General features: G+C 36.9%; 3 protein-coding genes and 1 long non-coding RNA gene across 4 annotated transcripts in view; 2 read left to right on the forward strand and 2 right to left on the reverse strand.

Moving 5' to 3' along the window:
• Positions 1-977: 977 nt before the first annotated feature.
• On the reverse strand, positions 978-7,560 carry LOC133533514 (uncharacterized). The gene is made up of 7 exons (XM_061872495.1): positions 7,125-7,560; positions 6,652-6,805; positions 5,953-6,610; positions 5,731-5,825; positions 5,213-5,273; positions 3,943-4,095; positions 978-1,701 (listed from the first exon to the last, which is right to left on the reverse strand). Exons 1-7 carry the CDS (start codon positions 7,558-7,560, stop codon positions 1,189-1,191), a joined length of 2,070 nt encoding a protein of 689 aa, XP_061728479.1. The 3' UTR covers positions 978-1,188.
• Positions 7,561-8,133: 573 nt separating this feature from the next.
• LOC133533515 (uncharacterized) lies at positions 8,134-9,549 on the forward strand. The gene is made up of 4 exons (XM_061872496.1): positions 8,134-8,617; positions 8,767-8,935; positions 9,075-9,345; positions 9,454-9,549. The coding sequence occupies exons 1-4, from the start codon at positions 8,134-8,136 to the stop codon at positions 9,547-9,549; spliced, it is 1,020 nt and encodes a 339-aa protein (XP_061728480.1).
• Positions 9,550-10,832: 1,283 nt separating this feature from the next.
• LOC133533526 (uncharacterized) lies at positions 10,833-12,806 on the forward strand. Its single transcript, XR_009801893.1, has 2 exons — positions 10,833-11,382; positions 11,833-12,806. It is a non-coding gene; the product is annotated as an uncharacterized LOC133533526 (long non-coding RNA).
• A 1,034-nt stretch (positions 12,807-13,840) lies between these two features.
• LOC133533516 (inactive dipeptidyl peptidase 10-like) overlaps positions 13,841-20,626 on the reverse strand; it is a 75,660-nt gene continuing 68,874 nt past the window's right edge. Inside the window, exons 13-18 of the mRNA XM_061872498.1 lie at positions 20,292-20,383; positions 19,701-19,821; positions 19,396-19,469; positions 18,929-19,089; positions 18,284-18,489; positions 13,841-17,788 (exon numbers count right to left, since the gene is read on the reverse strand). Of these exons, the coding sequence (XP_061728482.1) occupies positions 17,639-17,788; positions 18,284-18,489; positions 18,929-19,089; positions 19,396-19,469; positions 19,701-19,821; positions 20,292-20,383 (804 nt within the window). The 3' untranslated portion in view covers positions 13,841-17,638. The remainder of the gene's footprint in view (positions 17,789-18,283; positions 18,490-18,928; positions 19,090-19,395; positions 19,470-19,700; positions 19,822-20,291; positions 20,384-20,626) is intronic.

The raw sequence follows: 20,626 nt of genomic DNA on the forward strand, positions 1-20,626 counted from the left end.
ATACAAGCATTTATTCTCCATTCCATGTAGTAGAACTAACTATTCTAAAAATATGTTTATTAAACGAGCATGTGCCCTCTATAATGATCATAACATTGTTAAAAATGTAGACATATTTAATTGTACCATAAGTTCATTGAAAACAGTATTCAAGACTAGTAGCATATAAATCTTAACGCGTATATAATAAGTATTATTATGTCATGTTTGTCGATACTTCATACTTATTCAAAAGTTGTTATAAATGTAGAACGTGTTTTACATTGTGCTTTTCACTGAGTGTTTTGTAAATCTGATTTCTCAAATTCTGTGTAACCTCTTACTATTTAGCTGAACCTAAACGTAGATAGGTACTTTTCGTGCTTCTATATAAAGATATGTTTAACAAACATGGAAACTATAGGTCTAGATTAAGACAAGAAACTGTAATAATATTTTTTGTATGACCGTTTGTTTAATATTTAAATAAAAAAAAAAAAAAAAAAAAAAAAGTTTGGCGAACCTAATACAAGTTACAAATGTACAATACTTTTTTTGGAAAATGAATTTAATTATATTCTGTTTTTTTATTCCGTAGACTAAAATGACATTTCATGTGGTACTAAGAAATGTCATGTCTTGCATATGAAAAGTCATTTTAGTCTACGCAATAAAAAAACAGATCTTAGGTTGTGTTTAAGTCACTTCTAACTCACTTTTCTGATAAAAAGTATGGAGTTTAACATTGACCATCAGTTTTAGCTCTAGAATGTTGAGGCGGCAAAATATGCGTGCAAGTTCCTTATGCCCCAGGGACAATTTGGGATGGCGTTTATTTTGCTAGTCCTTTGTTTGGATGATATTTAAAGTAAACAGTTTTTACTATGTATTTTTACTGTTATCAATGGCACCTCTAGTTCCTAATAAGGGCTAGTAGTAGGACTGCGTTGTTAGTGAATCTTTTATATATTTTTCTAATACATATTCTTTTAGTATCGTATCGCATACCTATAAAGAAAACAACGAGAATCAATTATCATTTTTATTTGGTTTTTCGGGAATATAATTTACACACATATTGAATTCAATTTCAGCTTTATTGTCGTCATCATTTCAAACTATCTTCCATTTTGTAAATTTTATCGTAGTACGTAAAATTTTAGAAACCGTTACTAATCTTAGGTCTAATTTGCTTAACTCTTCGAACAATTACGAAAATCGTTCGAAAATGTATGGAAATATTGGAACTGTGTGATCTAAATCATTGCGAATTCTAGGTGTGTTAGGCGTTAATAAGAATATTTTTTCGATGGTTGCACCAGATTCACTTAACGTAGATATTTTCGGAAGAGCATTGTCCAATGGGACTATCGATGTACTATGTTTCTCTTTGACTACTACACTAAACCTCCTTCTTAATTTAACGTCTTCATACGCTCTCGTAGGAAAATTATACTGTTCTTTTTTATCTTTGTAAATATTACCATCATAGTATACAGGTGTATCGAATCCCGAGAGTTCTGTAGTTGTGGTAGCTTTCGTTGTCCAACCTTTTTCATCTTTGTAAATATTACCATCATAGTATACAGGTGTATCGAATTCCGAGAGTTCTGGGGTTGTGGTAGCTTTTGTCCAACCAGCACACTTGGTGGTCGTTTCTGGTGTTGGCTTTTTTCGGTTTTCATTTTCATCCGACGATGATGATGATATTGATGATGATTTCTGGCAAATTAAAAAAGCACCTAATAAACTTTATGGGTTAGGACCTAATGGGGTAGTAGACATTTGACGTTATTTTGGAACAGTCACCAGCAATACGAGTAATGAAATATGTTACTCCTCGAAAGCCGCAATAAAGATGTGATACGCTATTATGGCTCTACAAATAAGATCGTGTCAGATATTTTTGCGGCCTTTGTTGTGTAACATATTATTGCAGATGACTTAACATTTGACGAGCTATCGGAGATAGTGAACAATGGACATCTTAATTAAACAGGAATACATTTAAACATGTATTAAATACTGTTCTAAATTCGAAGTCATGTTTAATTTTGCAATGGTTCAATTTTTTTATTGTTGGTTATTACGGAAGGTGGAGATAAGGAACGAAATCTCCATGTACCAAAAAGTGTCATCAAAAAACTTTATATAGGTGGCGCTACAATACCTAGAGTACTTGAACAAAAAAATCAAATCATAGACAGCGCAATTCACTCCGTCAATAACGCCTAGGTTCTTAGCTACTCTAGCGCTACTCTGGAGAGATTTGGAACTATTATTTATAGCTGACAGCTGGACGGGTCTCTATTGTTTCCCATAAAGTTTTAAGTCATAATGTATTGTTTGTCCGCATTTTCGTTAGTCATAATTTGGTTTTTCTCAGAAACGCGTAACTTTTCAGGATTGCCATAAAACAAACCTAACCTAACCTAACCTATCTATAGGATAATCTAAGGAAATTCCTGAAAAGTTAACGGTTTCAGAGTTATGACTAATGATAATATGACTATCATTACATTATGACTTTCAATAATTATGTCAAACAAAGGGATCCGCAGCTGGACACTTTTGCAACATTTCTATCATAAGAGATGCCACTCCTCTTAATTCCACACTCCATAGTTGGTTATGTGCTTATGTGTATATTTCTCAGTGGAAAAAGGCTCGATATTGAAATTTATATGGGACGATAACCCTTCGTGGTTCCTACTGCCGCTTTGTTTCTACTGACGGAAATGGCTTGGCAGACTATAAGTAATACACTACCCCTAGTGTAAATAAATTCGATTTCGAAACGTGACGTACGCGTTTGCGTTTAGTCTCATTTTGTATTGGATTTAGAAAGAGCGCGCCAAGCGTGACGTTTTGGAAACTCAAAATCCTATACAAAATGAGACTTAACGCAAACGCGTTCGTCACGTTATGATGTCGATCAAAGTTACACTAGGGGTACAGAAGAGTTTTGAAATGGTTGTCCATTGTAACCTGCCTTTAAAGTCGTTCGTCGGAATCTATTTTTTTCTGTATGTTCCCCGATTACTCGAAGACGCCTGAACCGATTTGGAAAATCCTTTTTATGTTTCAAAGGGTGTACTTTCTAGGTGTTCCCATTTAAATTTTAACAAATCGGTCGAGCAGTTTTTGAAAAACTTCAAACACATCAGTATAAATTTGATTTATAGCTTTTGGCTTCTTAGTTCCTGGGTGTTTTTTTTATTTACTTAATATAATTTTATTCCTTTTTTTATTGTGGGGTGTACCACATTAAAATCTATGAAATGTATTATAATATACAGATGTCTATCACAATCACAATGAAAAAAATAATTCTGGCTAACGTGGGATTCGAACGCACATCATTAGATCGCCGGTCCAAAGCGCAACGAAATTGGTATAGTAAACACCCCTATAATAGAACAGGCACCAGTAATGGGATGGTATAGATAAATCCTGTAAAATAAGTATTTACCATAAGTTTTTAATCGATGACATTTTACCATAAAAAAGAGCCAGGCAGCTGCTAAAGTAAAATTTTTCATTGATATTTGTAAGTTTGAAAATTAATGGCGCCATACAATACATCCCATGACTGGAGCAGAAAACCATAGTTTTAATTGGTTAATAACATTGAATCCAAGTATAGTAGCTTTAATTAAATACATAGAAAACATAGATGACGAATTGGACAGTCAACTTTTAAAGCATAAAGCGCAAGAAATTTTACAGATGTCGATGATATATCAAAAATACTCTATATTTTCTCTTAAATGTCCCATGATTGGTGCCGTTAACATAGCGTAGCTACCTACAATTCGTGTCATCCACTATGACGCGCAGATTTATCAAATCTAACCTTTACTAGCCTGACAATACGAGTCAAGGCAGGCGTCGTCATGAATAACACGATCTATATGAACATTGGCCAGTCGTATTGTAATATTTTTGACAGATGTTTAATACCAGATCCATGTGCATGATCTCTTCAATCCAGTCTGCGTAGTAGCCAACGTTGGTGAAGACTGTAGGTGCGTCCCATTGCCCGCAGTTAGGGGGGCCAAAACTGACAACACCCACTAGCAGGCCATCCACCACCGCAGGATTACCGGCATCGCGCTGTCATCGAGAGTTAAAGTAATATTATATTACTATAGAGGACGGGAAACGAAGGGTTGCAGGCGAAGTAGATATAGACGGCCGAGAGTAGCGAGATCGAATAGGGATACGCGGCTGGCAACCCCGTTTCTCGCCGAGATTTGTATAGTGCTTTCTCAAACTTTCAATGAAATAATAATAATAAAATAGAATGTTTTTTTCTTTCTTTTTTGTGTTTTTTTTTTATGAAAAAAAATCTTTATAGGGCTGTATCTCCTAAACCGTGCGTCGTAGCACAAAAATAATCAAATTTTCGTTCCCCTCTAAGGAAACACTAAAATAATATTGAACAAACACAAAAAAACACAAAAAAGAAAAAAAATACAAAAAAGAAAAAAAAGCATGCCAGAATTTTGTTTAAAGGTTTTTTTATGGTTGTATGCCAAGACGTGCCATAATTTGACGTTTAATAAAAACAAAAGAAGTTTGCCTTACAGGCCTAGGTGTGTAACGCAGTATGAAATTCCTTTACATATCATCTTCACTCATCGCACCTGATATGTAGTTTTCCGGACCTAATTTGAAGTAAGTCATGTCAACATTTAATTGCAAGCTTGAGAAAAATACATTATACCAGCAAGACGTTCTCAAGCGAGAAACAGTACCCCTAGTGTAAATATTTTCGACAGCGAAACGTGACGTACGCGTTTGCGTTAAGTGTCATTTTGTATGAGATTTTTGACTTTCCAAAACGTCCCGCTTGGCGCGCTGTTCAAAAACCCATACAAAATGAGACTAAACGCAAACGCGTACGTCACGTTTCGAAATCGAATTTATTTACACTAGGGGTACAGTATACCTAGGTACTATGATCGCTCCTTAAGCAAATAGGAGGTCTCTTAGGACACCATTTCTATAATAAAAGGCAGTAGAAATTAACGAAGGGGATAGAAACGCCATACTCAACCTTTTGTTTTATGATGGCCACAAAGACGGTTTTGTGTTGTAACCCCGGGCCGCAAGTTGAATATAAAGCTGACGATCGAATGGCTACCTAATAAGCCAGGCGGGCCGCAACTTGAGTATGGCTGGCTAAGATAGAACATTGATAGAGCCATTTGAAGGGTATGAATCTTACATTGCAAGCTCCCTCGTGATGTTCATTTAGCGCACAAAAATTTGTCGCTGTCACGAAGTTCCTGTAGAGTTGTCAAAACAATGTAAAGTAAAGTAAAAGTAAGTAAGTGGGCAAAGTAGATTTGTAACCGCTAGTGAGTTTGGGGCATGACCGGGACGGGAAACGTAATGCACGCATACACACTCGACGCTGTTACCGACCGCCATACCACCCATACATTGGTGGAAACAAATGTAATAAATATAGTATAATCTAATACTTAATTTTGCTTTGTTCTGTACCCCTAGTGTAAATTTATTCGATAGCGAAACGTGACGTACCTATGCGTTTGCGCTAAGTGTCATTTTTTATGGGATTTTGAGTTTCCAAAACGTCCCGCTTGGCGCGCTGTTTCTTATTCCCATACAAAATGACACTTAATGCAAACGCGTACGTCACGTCACGCTATCGAATAAATTTACAATAGGGGTCTCAGGTTAAATAAGTAAATGTGAAGTTAAGGCATAGTGTAAACTTACTCAGTATATGTATCTACGCACTCATCCCGAGGACTGACTGTCAAGACAGCCTTGTGGATCAAATTCCATAAAGCGTTAAAGACTTTGTTGTGGTACTGAAGAAAATAAATTACATTAGAAAACTTTTCCTGATTTAAAGTTAGTCATTTAATCCTTCCTTCATTAATTACACCATAATTTTAAGTAAATATTCTTACAGATTCAATGTTGAAGTATACTTACAGTCTTAGCACCCCAACCAGCAAGAGTAACTTCAGTACCCTCTGGCACATCAGATGCGTCTGTACTGATCTCTATCTTGCGTACTCTCCTTCGTTTGAAATTGAGGTGTCTTTCCAGTCTCATGATGACCAGGTTGTCTTGCAAGTTGTTCTCATCGTATGAAGGATGAAAATAAACATTTACCACCTGGACCACCTTCCCCTCTAATCTGTAATAGTTTGTGCCGATGCGCACAGAGAGGACACCGAAAGTGGGAGGTTTAGAAGTTTCTTCCGTGATGACTGTCTTCGGTGGTATCGTTTCGTAACTCGAGCTTTTTCCGGAGTCTTCGGAGCTAATCTGCTGAGTAATTATTGTAGTATCAGTCGTTTCGGTCTCGGTGGGGGTAGTTTCAGTTCCATCAGTGATTGTATTGATTGACTTAAATTCGGCTCCGTCGGTACCAGTTGCGATTACATCGATACCGAATACATCATTTACGATGTCATCGATTGAGATCACATCAGTTGTGATTGTATCGGTCGTGGTCTCATCGGTAGTGGTCTCATAAGTTGTTGTTTCTAGTGTAGTACTGGTGCGATGCACCCATTCCTGCCACCTGCATTCAAAGTTAGATGAGTGGTTCAGTATAAGGCTAGAGCGACAAAACCCTCCTAATCTTTAAACATGCCATTGTTCTAGGCATAATCCACTATTTACCTTTTCAAACAATGGGCTGCGGTTATGACTAGGTCCGATTTGATAATCGTGCCGCCACACACGAACCGGCCGAGGACATGAACGGTCACCAAAAAAGGAAAATGCTTGATCTTCGTTTTGTGCCCGCGGAAGATGCGTCGAGCGGGAGTGTGTACTGGGGATAAATAATCTAAGGAACTCACTTGTGAATTTGAAGAAGATAACTGATGTAGAGAAAATAAATAAATAACGAAAGACGTTAGTCTGATCATTTGTTTAATGCTACGAGTATCTGCTATCTCTGCTGATGCGAAATTTGCTATGGATAGGCTTTCTTTCCTGTCGGGTAGACACATACGTCTTTAGCAGATCGAACGTGTGAATGTGTTGATAATAGTCAAGTATTGATGATATCTTCGTAAAGGTATTATGATGTTAATACAAACTTTAAATTAAACACTAATTTGGATTTTTAAATTGGACTGAAATCTCACCCCTATAATGTTTTTCCTCGGAACTTATTTCTCGTGAATCTGATTCGCTTCTTGTAAAATCCCTACCCTGATAATTATCTTCAGATTTCGGATAACGCTCAATAACTCGGTGTTTCTTCTTAATAAATTTAGCCTTACTTATAGGTCTATTCATAAAGTCATTGGTAATATCTTTTTGTGTTATATTTAAATCTGAAGTCGCCATTTCTTTACGGAATACGTTTATCGCTGTCGTTAAAACTAAAGTATTATCGTTATATGTGATGTCGGTTAATGTCGGTATGGTTTCTTCTTTACTGCCCGCATTTTCTACAGGAGTCAGACTAGTGAAATAGCTTTCTTTAGTCCATACTTCAGCTGGTTCTTTATCAATATCTGTTTTTAATTCCTGACTCAAAAGTTTTTGGTGAACATCATAAACGAAAGGTGATGACATTATGGAGTGTTGCAGCCACTGGTTAAGACTGTGAGTTGTGTTGAAGAAACAGAAGATAGCCCAAAATTTTATGATCACCATGAAGATACCTACAGATTATTGAAAAATTATATATGACAAACGTTTGAAAGCTTAAGTAAATTGTACCTACAATGTTACGACATTAAAGTATTTCCTTTGTATGCATTGTTTTATTGCATGTAAACATGTATAAGTTTCCAACGGTATGTTGCAATATGTTTATTCGTAATCTTAATACAACTAAGTCAATAGCATTATAGTACATATTTTATTGTTAATTTAACGTTTCGAAACCAAATAAGTGAGTACATAAGTTATGTACCTTATCTACCTACTTACTAGTATAGGACGAGGTGATGAAATAAGTAATGCAGCTTATCTTAACTACTTATAAAGTTATTTACATTCAATTGAAATTTCGAAATATGAAAGAGTTTGAGGAGATGGTTAGGTTGTAAAACAAACTTGTTGTGTAGAGTTACTTATTTATTATTCGTTGAAACTGGTTTTCTTAATACACTTTCCATTTTAAATCCATTTTAGTAATAAACCATGACGAACATTACAGCTATTACCTTAATTTTATTTTCTTCGCTAGGTAATTTAAGCAATACTGCTAAAATCATCGAGACGAATGATGTTCATCATGAAGTTAGTGATAGAATATTTGGTGTAGTAGATGATTTATTTATTTCTTTGAAAATCAACCAAACGGCTATCCAACCCAAGAAAGTTGAAGAATACATAGTTATGCAGAATTTTGCACAAAACGTGCTTCGCAAATACTATGAAAAGCATAAAGAAATGCACAATAATATTAAAATAAACATAAGCGATGAAATGGCTGATCAAATTTCTGGCGTTAACGAAGTCATTGATGAAATGATAAGAGAACATGCAGTTACACACAACGACAGCTTTCACGATGAAAATAAAACTTCTCTTCAGCTTGAGAACTTCGCTGATTTAACAAATATGGCAAAAGGGTATAATGTCACAACGAAAGCACTCCCTCCGATTGATTATACAGTATGGAGTAAGTATAGGAAAAATATATCGTAATGCAAATAAAATGTTTAAATAGTAATTATTTTCTTTAAACAACTTCTTCTATGCAAGAAGCATTTGCAACGTAAAGAGTTTTTGTAATGTATCGTATTTATTTTAATCTGTTTATATATGCAGGCTCCAACTCTAGTCAGGAGTTGGACAGTCGGCGGATTTTTAAGGGCAGCAGCACGGGCATCGCACGGTACCCGTTCATGGTGAGCGTGCACGTGGGGGAGCGCTTCGTCTGCGCCGGCTCGCTGCTGCATGAGAGCCTGGCAATCAGCGCTGCCTCCTGTCTTATGCGGTGAGTTATGTGAACAAACCCTAGCAGCTTTCAATGAATCCATGCCATCTTGAAGATGAGTTTTTTAGCGAGACAATCTTCTCAAAGCGGTCACGCGCTGTATGCCCGTGCGTTACTAACTTAATTTTGGCTTTTACAGAACTCGCGACGAGACTAGCCAGATGGTACGAATACGCATCGGTAGTGATTTCGTCACTAAAATGGGCTACCTAGTAAACATAGATAGACTTTTCTTCCACCCAGATTTTGACCGCTCGACCCTAGCTAACAATTTGGTTATTCTCAAAACTCGCAAAGCGTTACGATTCCAAAAGAAGAAAGTGGTGGCTGTAAAGTATGATAAATTTGATAGTCTCAGTTTGATGAAGAAAGTTAAGGATGTCATGATTTTGGGATGGGGCCGAAGGGATGTAAGTTTTGTTTATTATCTTGAAAGTAACATATATAATGTAAACGCTGTACTGATACGCTTAGTTGAATATTGGAGCCGCTCAAACATTTTATGTTTTTGTTTCTAGCCGTCAGAAAAAACCGAAGTGGAAGAACGACCGTTATCTCGAGCACGCCTAAATATCTACGAAATAGAAGAATGCAAATATATTTACACCAAGTAAAACTGATCAATAATTTATATTGTAATATAATATTTAGGTAGTAGTTCTGATCTGAAAATCTGACTGACACCCATTCCATAAAAGTTTTGATGCTGTGCTTGGGAAAAATTGCTAGCTTAATTGCAAAACAAATTCATTCCTTTTTAGGGTTCCGTAGCCAAATGGCATAAAACGGAACCCTTATAGTTTCGCCATGTCCGTCTGTCTGTCTGTCTGTCTGTCTGTCTGTCTGTCTGTCTGTCTGTCTGTCCGAGGCTTTGCTCCGTGGTCGTTAGTGCTAGAAAGCTGAAATTTGGCATGGATATATAAATCAATAAAGCCGACAAAGTCGTACAATAAAATCTAAAAATTTAATTTTTTTTTAGGGTACCTCCCCTACACGTAAAGTGGGGGTGAATTTTTTTTTTCGCTTCAACCCTAGAGTGTGGGGTATCGTTAGAAAGGTCAAGGTTTTCAAGAAACATTTTTTGATAAAGTGAATATATTCTGAGATAATCGCTCCGAAAGAAAAAAAAATGTGTCCCCCCCCCTCTAACTTTTGAACCATAGGTCCAAAAAATATGAAAAAAATCGTGGAAGTAGAGCTTAAGAAAGACATTAAATGAAAACTATAGCGGACATGATCAGTTTAGCTGTTTTTGAGTTATCGCAAAAAGTTTTCCCTTCATAGTAAAAAGACTTACTTTAATTAGGTACTGATTATGCAAATTTGCCTATTTGTTTAACTCGGGTGAAAGGTACCGTTTCATCCCTTGGTTAATAATTTACTATACTTTAAGCTCCAGTTTAGCTTATTGTGACGGAAGAGTAACTACGGAACCCTACACTGAGCGTGGCCCGACATGCTCTTGGCCGGTTTTATTAACCTTTTGAACGCTTTATGTCATAAACACAAACATCACTCAAATGCCAAGGTCCCGTGCGCAAGGCAGCTAATCTAAACCTTATTTTAAAGTGTGAAAGTTACTTTGACAGCGTCCGCCATAACACCTATAGTTGTCCTTGGCGCTGTGGGCACGACAAGTAACGACGACTTTAGGTGTTCTTGGCATTGAAAAGGTTAATATATTCCTCATATGTAAATACATGTGAAACGACTAAATAGTCTTGTTATAAAAAGTGTAGATTTCTTTCTGATAATTAAGTATGACCACTTTTCAGAGAATATGTCTCAGACAAGAATTTCTGCGCCGGATTTGTTGATCGTGGTGACGGAGCCTGTAATGTGAGTACTTCTCACACTTTTAAAGATACATACATTAAGTAGATCAAGTGCTATTGGAATAGTCGGCAGTTCCAAACGATGTCGATTTTGCCTTTTCTCACATGTATTATATACAGTTATATATATAAATGAATGAAAACTCGTGCCTTTCACTCTCATAGAGACTGCTCTTATTACTGAGATTTGTATTTTTACCTTTAGCCAGTATTTTAGAATACGCTTTTCCCGATTTTATAATAAGGTTTTTTTAAACTATTATATTCAGACTAAGGCTACATCGCATGTCATAACTAAGTGGGGTAAATGAGGTTCTTAAATCTTTGGCTGCTTGGTCAAATTTTGAGTGTTACTTTCGGCTGACTCTGTGCTGTTTTTTGCCAGGTGGTTGCTATACGAAGCGTCAGCATTAATATTCTATTTGGTCTCATAAGTGAATATCGTTTTTGAATAAACAGCACGATGGTGGCGGCCCCGCGCTGGCGGGTAGCCTATTAACGGGTGTCATCAGCTTCGGTTCTCCACACTGCGGCCGCGTCGATGCGCCCACAGTCTTCACGCGAATCGGTCTTTACGCAGACTGGATTGATAGCGTCTTGGATAGCGTTGCGGTATGTTCAATGCTGGTTTAGTTAATAGTGCAGCTAAAAGATCCAAGCCTGTATGATAATTAATAACCAACGCCAGTTAAATTTGCGTTTTGACAGGCTAAAAGTTACTGCCTGCATTCAGTACTAATACTCGTAGTACCACATAACAGAAAAATAACCAGTACATATTCATTTTCAATAATGTTTGCACTTGGCGAATTAGAAGATTAAGTCAAAAAAAATTGGCTTCATAATTTCTACCTCCATCGTAGGCATTAAGAATCAATTATCATAGGAGTGGTTACAGTATCGCCATAATTAGGTAGTTCAGATGTTACACCCATTTTAATAATATATAGTTCCACGTTAATTTTGGTATGAAATTCTAATAATATAAATCCGATCTTGGTATGAAATTCTACTATAAAAATACTAATCTACTTAATATAAATTACCATATTTGGGTTTTAGATTGCCGACGGTAAGCTAGCTAATCCACACACATTTCAAACTCCTGGGTCTATCGATATCGGAGTTCCAAGTGAAGAACTTGATAAGATGGAATTAGAACTAGAAAATCCTCGAGAAGTATTACAAAGAGAATTCGGATTGAAAGATATACTTAATGGGCCTATAGATAAACTTACAAATGGGACAATTAAGCCCTCGGTTAGAGTAAATGACCATTTAGAAAATCCAGAGCATATTTCTGATGCGATCCGCAGTAAAATTACTGATGTGGTGCACTCTGACGTAGATCAGATCAACTTTTCTGATGAGCCTGAAGAACGCTCAACTATAATACCGGAGCAACCGGCACTGTTCGAAGAAAATGATACAGTAGAAGATGCACATGATGAAAGTGATTCTTTTACCAACTTTATTAAGATACTTTTTGAAAACGGTAAGATTACCAAAAATGAAGATCCTGGAATTATCAGGTCAGAAGAGTATGAACAGGTTGACATTCTGAATCTTAATTCAGATCCCACTACTACGACCCCAGCTCGACCCGAATATTTTAACGAAGAAGAGTCAACGACACAACGTTTTGACGTCCCACGTGATGTACCAGTGACAAGAATGCTTGACTGGGAGTTAGGTAGCAACGATACATCTAAAGAAACCACGAGGTCGCTTGAAGTCTTTGATCTTCAATATCAAATAGATATTAAACCTATTTCTATGCGCAAAACTGATAGAATGGGTCATAATAAATCGATTATTATCTTGTCTAATAGCGGAACTACTCAGCGCATTAATATAAAAAATACAAATAAATTAAATGTTAAACTCACAAAAGCAATCAAAGACTTAATCGAACATATTAATGACATTCCATTAAAAAACACTGATACAGCCAAGAAAACATATTATGCTAAGTAACATCTACAAAGTGTAACACTAGGGTAAATATTGTAAAATATATTGGTATGTTTTATTCATTTATAATTTCATTTTTAAACTCTACGTCGACGTTAGTTTTTGTCAGTTGTCATGTTATTATTGTTATTAACATTTAGACTCTTTTGTGCATTTTAATTAGATGTAAAAAATGCAACTAAAGCATTACTCTCTTTCTGATACAGTCGGGTAAAAACAATTCGATCGATCCTACACTTAATTCTGACGATACTGATTTTAGGTTAACAGCGGAGCTATGTTGCTTAAAGATAATAAAACGAATATTGGGAACAACTTTTTATTGTTTTATATGAAACAACAATTCAACATAAATTTAAACAATATATCCACTGAGCGTTGTTAAGACATGTAACATGTAGGTATATATGAACATATATCACTTAACGTATCTATACAATATTATACAGAATAGGATTTTCTTACTCACTGAACAGAATGAAAACAATAAGTAACATAACTAGGTATTTCAATGTTGCAAATAATTCAAGTTAGAAAACGCATTTGATTCTGGAACTAAAGTTTTTATTTTCTATCCTAAATTCTCCGGATAATATGAGTAAACAAAACTCATATAAAAAACTTTCAACGAAAATGATATCCAAAACATTGAGATCTAAAAACCTCGACACCTAGTTACATTTCTTAGATAAATAAAATGACTAGAGATAAGACTAGTTTAGCTAACTCAATGTAAGAGTAGAATTTGTAGAGAGTACCGTCGCCGAGACTTATCATTTGTCTACAAATATTTCTATCGCTTTTCATGGATTTGGCATGACCCGATGTATAATTATCTGCAGAAACAGTCTACCCTCCGTCTGCATAGCAGTAAAGGGGATTTGATATAGAGGTGGATTGTAGCCACGTTAATTTACTGCCATCTTTTGACACATGATTAAAACTTTTAGAACGCCATTTGACTTTGATACTTATTCTCTCACTGATATGTGTTAAATTTGTTAAATAAAAAGTGGCGCCATCTTATCGGTAATAACTCATAACCCAAAGGTAAGGTAACATCGCTCGAAACAATGCCGTACCTTTGGCCTTTGATATTTAACAAATTTAACATATATCAGTGATAGAATAAGGATCAAAGTCAAATGGCGTTCTAAAAGTTTTAATCATGTGTCGAAAGATGGCAGTAAATTTACTGTGGCTACAAAGTTTTCTTTGACAATCCACCTATATTTCATATTCTCTTTGATAGCAGATGGTTTTCAGGGAGGGTCAACTACATATGTCTTTAGAGGACTGTAATCCTTTAGTTACCAACATCTGCTTTCAAATCTTTCACATAATTAAACTGCGTTAAAATATGTTAGTTATAGCAAAGATAATTGATTGTAATAGAGGGGTAAAGTCTGAGAAAAAAACGTGCCCCTTAGTTTGACATCCAAAACAGATGGCAGTAGCGCCAAATATTTTTCGGTCACTGAGTTGTCAAACATCAACTTTTGATAATCAGAGTTACCGCAAAATGTTTGGAGCTGTACAGCGCCATCTCGTCTATCAAATTCGAAGCACGAATTGTCTTAGATTTTATACATCTCACTCAATCAATGTATCTTTGGTTATAGTGCTTGATATACTTTTTAATGCGTTTCCACAAGCTTGCTAAAAACAAATAAAGCCAATACGTTTTATTCAGGGGTCCTAATTTACACAAATATCAAATCTCGGCAACGTTCAAGGTGCGTTTGAGGCATACGCAGACGATACTTTCCTCTACTTATATTACAAATATTTCGTTTGAATATTCAAAAAATACGGATATATGAATAAAGACACAACTTTTATTTACTGATCTTTTTTTTTACTGATCATGCATCGTTGTAATCTGTATCTAAAGCGATTTGTCTGCGGAATACCTCGAAATGAAGTAGGTTTTATAAATTCTTAGGTAAGTTTTTATACTTCTTGATATTTTATCCCCATCGACTCGTATGTTTGTGACAAAAATAGAATGTAGATGTTGAGAATTTTAGGCGGTTTAGAGTCAATGTGGGAGTAAGTTTCTAGTACAATCTATTAGTTACTCTTTATTTTACAAATGACTTTAAAGTATAGTACTAAGAAATAACACTTACTGATAAGTACTTCTTTTTGATAGACTTGCAGTTGTCCAATGGTAATAAAATATATTATAATTTGGAGCGTTTCAAATATGTGTTGAAGTTGTACCGAGTACGTGATGGACGACAGTAGGGCCGTGTACACACTGAAAAGTCGTTTGTTTAATAAAGACTTTCTTATCAAGGTAAGGATTTAAGGGAACTATATTTATAGCTATTTTACGATGACATTGAAAGCGACATAGAAATAGTAGGTATAGATAAAGATCTTGATACGTTACACGACAAAATATAGAATTTCCTTCCTTATAATAATCATAAGAAATTTTTCGGGAGTTGTTATCCCATCGTCAAGCCAGTGAACAATTGATTGTACAGTAAGTAAGGATTGTTCGTCAATCTGTTCACAAACTTGAGTTGAATTTATACATCTAATAAAATACTACATTTATCTCTTTAAATATATATTTTAACCGTCGTACTTTATTTTATTGTTTCACAATAAAGTCTAACATTTAGGCTTCAAAGGTTTGGATTTATCCACAATCTTCAACATTCTTTCAAATAAGGGATATGAGACAACTAGAAAAACGTTTTATATGTTATTGAAAACTTTATGTAACTAAAGTTATGAAAAAAAAAACATCCTGATTATACATTTTTCCAAAAAGTGTCAATGATTAACGACGAAATCAATCTTAACACATCTCATTATGCCATTTAGGCTACTCACAATATCAAAGATGGAAAAAAACTTTAGTTAACTCAAATACAATTACCCATCCTTTTGGGACAATTCGGTAAACAAAGGGAAACTAATAAATATTCTTATAAGTACTTGAAACAGCCATTGATATTACACTTTAAATATTTATCACACAAAGATTTATCAATCCAATTCTCTTGGAAGTGCAAGTTTGGCTTCATTTTGTTAAAAATTACATTCAAATACAAGTCCATTGGATCTTGGTCCACAACTAACCAAAACTCTAAACATTTTTGAATCATACATAAAACATTACTACAAATATAACTGATATTTGTAGCTGGGATGTAACGGATGTGGTTTTATCGGAATCGAAAGCGGAACCAGATGTTTTAAATTTAGTTTATCGGACCCAGAAACGGAATCGGAACCGAAAACGGAACCGGAACCAGAATCGGAGCTTGAGTGAGAGGTAGACGATATTTTAAGGGTAGATAGTTCTATTAAAAAAATATCCAAATATTAATGATCCTTAACAAAAAACGTTGAGCTTTTAGGTGTTAAAAGCAAAAAGTCTAAAAAAAAAGTCTTTGACTTCCGATATAACTTCCGATTCAAAAGTAACGGAACCAGAACCGAAGCGGATGTGTAATACCAATCGGAAGTTCCGACTTAACGGAACCGGAGCTCCGTAACATCCCTCATTTGTAGTTAAATTAATAAATATAGTTAGTATAGAATTTTAAAGCCAATCTTGGAAACGGCTCAAGCTATTATTTGCTCAAAACCAAAAGAAGACTAAACCATATATTTCGTTATGGGAACACGAATGGCACCAATACTATTACCAGATGTGTTTACCTCATCTCTTAACTATGTTCTTAAAGTGTTGTTCAAAATTATAACTTCAGTAATTGTATAGTTAGATCCAAACATCACTGTGCCTTGGGTTTAGTAACCCAGGACAAATTTCGGGGCCAAACTAGCTAAAAGCCCTGAAAATCTAACTCTTGATTAATTCTACAATGATTCTTTCTAAATCTTCTCTGCAAGTTTTTCTATACATTGAATGTTAATTTGTCTAAGTCTTTAACGTTTTTCGGTTCCCGGTTCTCCCAAGTTAATAACAATGAACACGTACTTCACTAATTTTAGTGACACTTAGGATAGAAGATAAAGAGGAATTATCGTAACCATTTATTTGCAACCTAGCATATATGTAAAGACGACATCTGAATATTTGCATCGTTTACAAGATTAAACTCTCGATAGGCTAGATTTAAATATCAGGAAACATCATTAAAACCACCTTATTAGGTAAATGGTTCAAGGTTCTTCAATTTCCCAAAAATCCACGTTTAGGTATCCATCTTCTTGACAATAATGCCTGCATAGATTTTGCCTCTCAATATCTAATTCTCTTTTATTTTGGAAGCGTTTAATTTTTCTTTCCGTATTCTTTCCATTCTAAAAAAATATTCAATACGTAAACAATGCCTGTATCTTACTTTCGTCACCAGGCCTATTTTAGGTAGGTACGTATTGAGATTATTTTTATTTAGTACTAGTATTAGTACTCAATATCATTCATTTCTTATATTCCTAGACTTTGTTTGTTTATATCTTACAAAAGGCTTGCTGATTGTTCAAATTAGTTAAAAAATAACGAAGTTTTGCTTCGTATTATATTTGGGTATTACGGCGATTTCTATGCGGTAGGTTTTTTTTGGAAAGTCAATGATCTTACACGGTTACGAAAGCAGGAATAATTCTGTTCCAGTATCACCAGTTGTTTTAGGAGGAACTTGATACCACACTCATCGCAAGAAACAACATTCTCTTTATAGAAGCATTAGTGTTAGTCATTGATGTCCACTAATGCTCTTTATGGAAGCGTTAGAGTCATTGACGCACATTAGATTCGAAGCAGGGAGGGTCCTTCAGCACCAGACTAGTGGTTAGAGAGGATAATCCTCTAAAGTCTGCACTAGTTACAAGAGAGAGCTCAGCATCGCAGTCCTAAGAGGAAGCAAGCTCAGCTCTAGCAAGATAAGAACCCCCCCTCCTCGCACTAGTCACGGAAGGGGAAGAGTCCCCCCACCCCGCCGACGTCCCAGTCGGCGACCTCAACGGGCCCGAAGCATTCGTCGAAGAACTGTTCCATGGCCTTGTGCAGGTGGATGGTAGAGCGCTCGAAGTTGTGACCTTCGTCGGGGTAGACCTGTGCAATGAAACATGAAGATTAAGGAGTCATATTATATATGTTTATGAAGGGGTCAGTAAATCAAGTAGTTCAAGCCTCTTAAATCCTCGGAGGAGCTACAAAGTTTGCGACTTTAGCCGACGATATTGTTTTGATAACCTACTTTCAGATGGGCAGAGTTGGTTTACCCGCATAACCTCATTTAAAACGCCATATAAAAGTATGCAAAGCGTAGTACCTACTTATGTGCAGTGAGTCAACTTTTTTTGGAGTACAGATGTATTTCTGGCAGGGTTGCCATGTGAAACATACATAAACTGCACTAAGGTAAAATAACTCACCCGGTGCGCGTAGATGGCGCCGGTCCATATAAAAGCTCATGGAAAAGCAGTGCAGTGGCAAGTTGCCCGGCTGTTGGTGTGAAATTGATATTTCTGCTCCAGCATTTACCAGGGCACGATTAAGTTTCAGGCGTCTGTTTAGAAGGCTGTGGCGTGGCTGTGTGTGACTCACCTGGTGTGTATAAACCGCTCCTGCTCGTATCAGCGCGCGAGCAAGCGCTAGTGCATGGTCTTGTGGCGCGGCGAGGTCGGCTGTAGCATGAGCCAGTAGCAGTCGGCGGGGTGGAAGGTTGCCTGCTTTACGCCACACTGCGCTAGCTCCCAGCGCGCCCGCCCAGTGCGCGCCGTACCCCGCGTATCGCTCCGTCCAGAATGAATCTAAGAAATTAAAATTCTAAATTATTTATTATAGGTACATGTGTATTTGATGCGGGGATGGAGCCCCCGGTAAGCAAATAAATGCCTGTGTTGGGAGGTGCCGCTCTTCCCTATACTCTGTATCTTTGGGTATTTAAATAAAAGTAGACAAAATCTACCCTCAAATGGCTCATTTAGCCAGTTGAGGGTAGATAAAAACATTATATGATCAAATAATGTAGGTTAAAGTCAGGTCGTTCAGTCACAGATTCAGGCGGTTTTGTATTTGGGTGGTTAACCAATAAATGTTATAACTACCCGCAAAAGTACTAATCGTTTGTTTATTTTACAGAGTATGAGGTTTACACACATACTTGTGTAAACTCGCGCCGTAGCCGCGCCTCCACACGTCCACGGTATCGGTAGGTAGGTAGCTGCAGAGTACAACACTAGCACTAACTGTAATGCCGCAGGTCGGTGACGGGGGCCACAGCAGCGAGGCAGCGCGTGACGTTGCGCGCGTCGTCGGCCACGAGCGCGGCCGCCGCGCCCGCGCCGTACCCGCGCCCCCATACGCCCACGCGGCTGCCGTCCACCATCTTCAGGTTGTCGCGGAGGTACCTGGACAACGGTACAATACAGTCGCGTGCCAAGACGACGGTATATACAATCGGCATCAATTAGATATCAATAACTAATATACATTTACATAAATAAATTAAAGAATACTTTCATGCAGAACAGCACCCCCCATATGGTCGCCGTTTGCAACTGCGTGAGCTTCTTTTCGAGTAGGTTACTTGATCTTGATGATTATCCTTAGAATGAGTGTAATGCATCAACGTGACTACAACATTAATTTGACCATTGGACGTGGATGTTTTGAATGAACGTTTAAAAGAACGTTACAAATCATTGTATACTTACGATAAAACGGCAATTTGATCTTCCACGTCAACGGACAACAGCTTGTGATATATTTCAGTCCTGAGTTCCTCTCCCTGGAAATAAGCAAAATCTTAATACATTGGGTGGTAATAATCAATCAAACTTATACATAACCTTGTACGTACTTTTAAGAATCTTCAATACATGATAACTAGCGGCCGGCACCTTGCAACAATCACAGCTACGATGAAGTTACACACTGCCTCAAGGCACAGTCTTCGAGGGTTCACTGTTTAGCTTCACTAACTCTCAGCTAAACTAAGGTCTAATCTGCTAATACTGACCTGCCCACCAGAGCCTCTTGCATCAATCTCAGCCACGATGAAATTACGCGCAGCCGCAAGGTACCAACCCCATCCGGGATTCCATTGTTCCGTCACCAGCTGCCCCCCTGGTTCCGCTGACCTGCAGGCCACAAAAAACACTTGGTAACAAAATAATCTTGTAACTTGGAATGATGGAATTTGCTAATCGGGTGATATTTTTTTATACATCTCCTTTTTAGTCTGCCTGCATCCGGGTCTACATCTTCGTCAGTGGTGTCCCGTAGATCATATTCAGTAGCCATTTTGGTTCACCTCTCCAGACGCAGGCCGTAGACATGCCCAGTTAAGCTTCGCGTTCTACAATTTGAGCTTTGAAGCGCAGTTTCGTGTTTCTGATTTGATCAGTTCTGCGAACATGTAGTATATTTGTACCGAGTATACTACGCTTCATTGCTCGCACTGGTTAACTGGTAAACCTTGAGTTTGGGCTATAAAACCTAAGTTATTATTTCAAGCATTGGTAATGAGTGTTGGTGATGAAGGGGTTAACCAGGGGCCGCCACATGACCTGATAAAAATATACTGAAGCTAACTACAACAAAATCTTACACGTGCAGCACGAGTGGCAGCGGCAGATCGTCGGTCTCTCTGAACCCTGGTGGCAGGTAGAGTCTCACGCGCGCCTCCCTGTTCGCTTGCACCTGAAATTTATTAAGAAATGTGATTAATCAGATTAAGTGTACATAAGAAATCAAACTAAATAATCCAGAAGCGCATAGGAGGAACAATCTAAATATATGTAGTTATTTTTGCCAGTTTTTTCAAAACCTCTTGTGTCCTCTCCATTGGAAAGATGGCTGTCACTTTCATAAAACGAAAGGAAGTGAAAACCAAGACCTGAATTTATCTTTGTATAAGAATGTAGCCTACACTTAGCTATTAGT

This window comes from Cydia pomonella, unplaced genomic scaffold (assembly GCF_033807575.1).
Source record: "Cydia pomonella isolate Wapato2018A unplaced genomic scaffold, ilCydPomo1 PGA_scaffold_173, whole genome shotgun sequence".
NCBI lineage: Eukaryota > Metazoa > Arthropoda > Insecta > Lepidoptera > Tortricidae > Cydia > Cydia pomonella.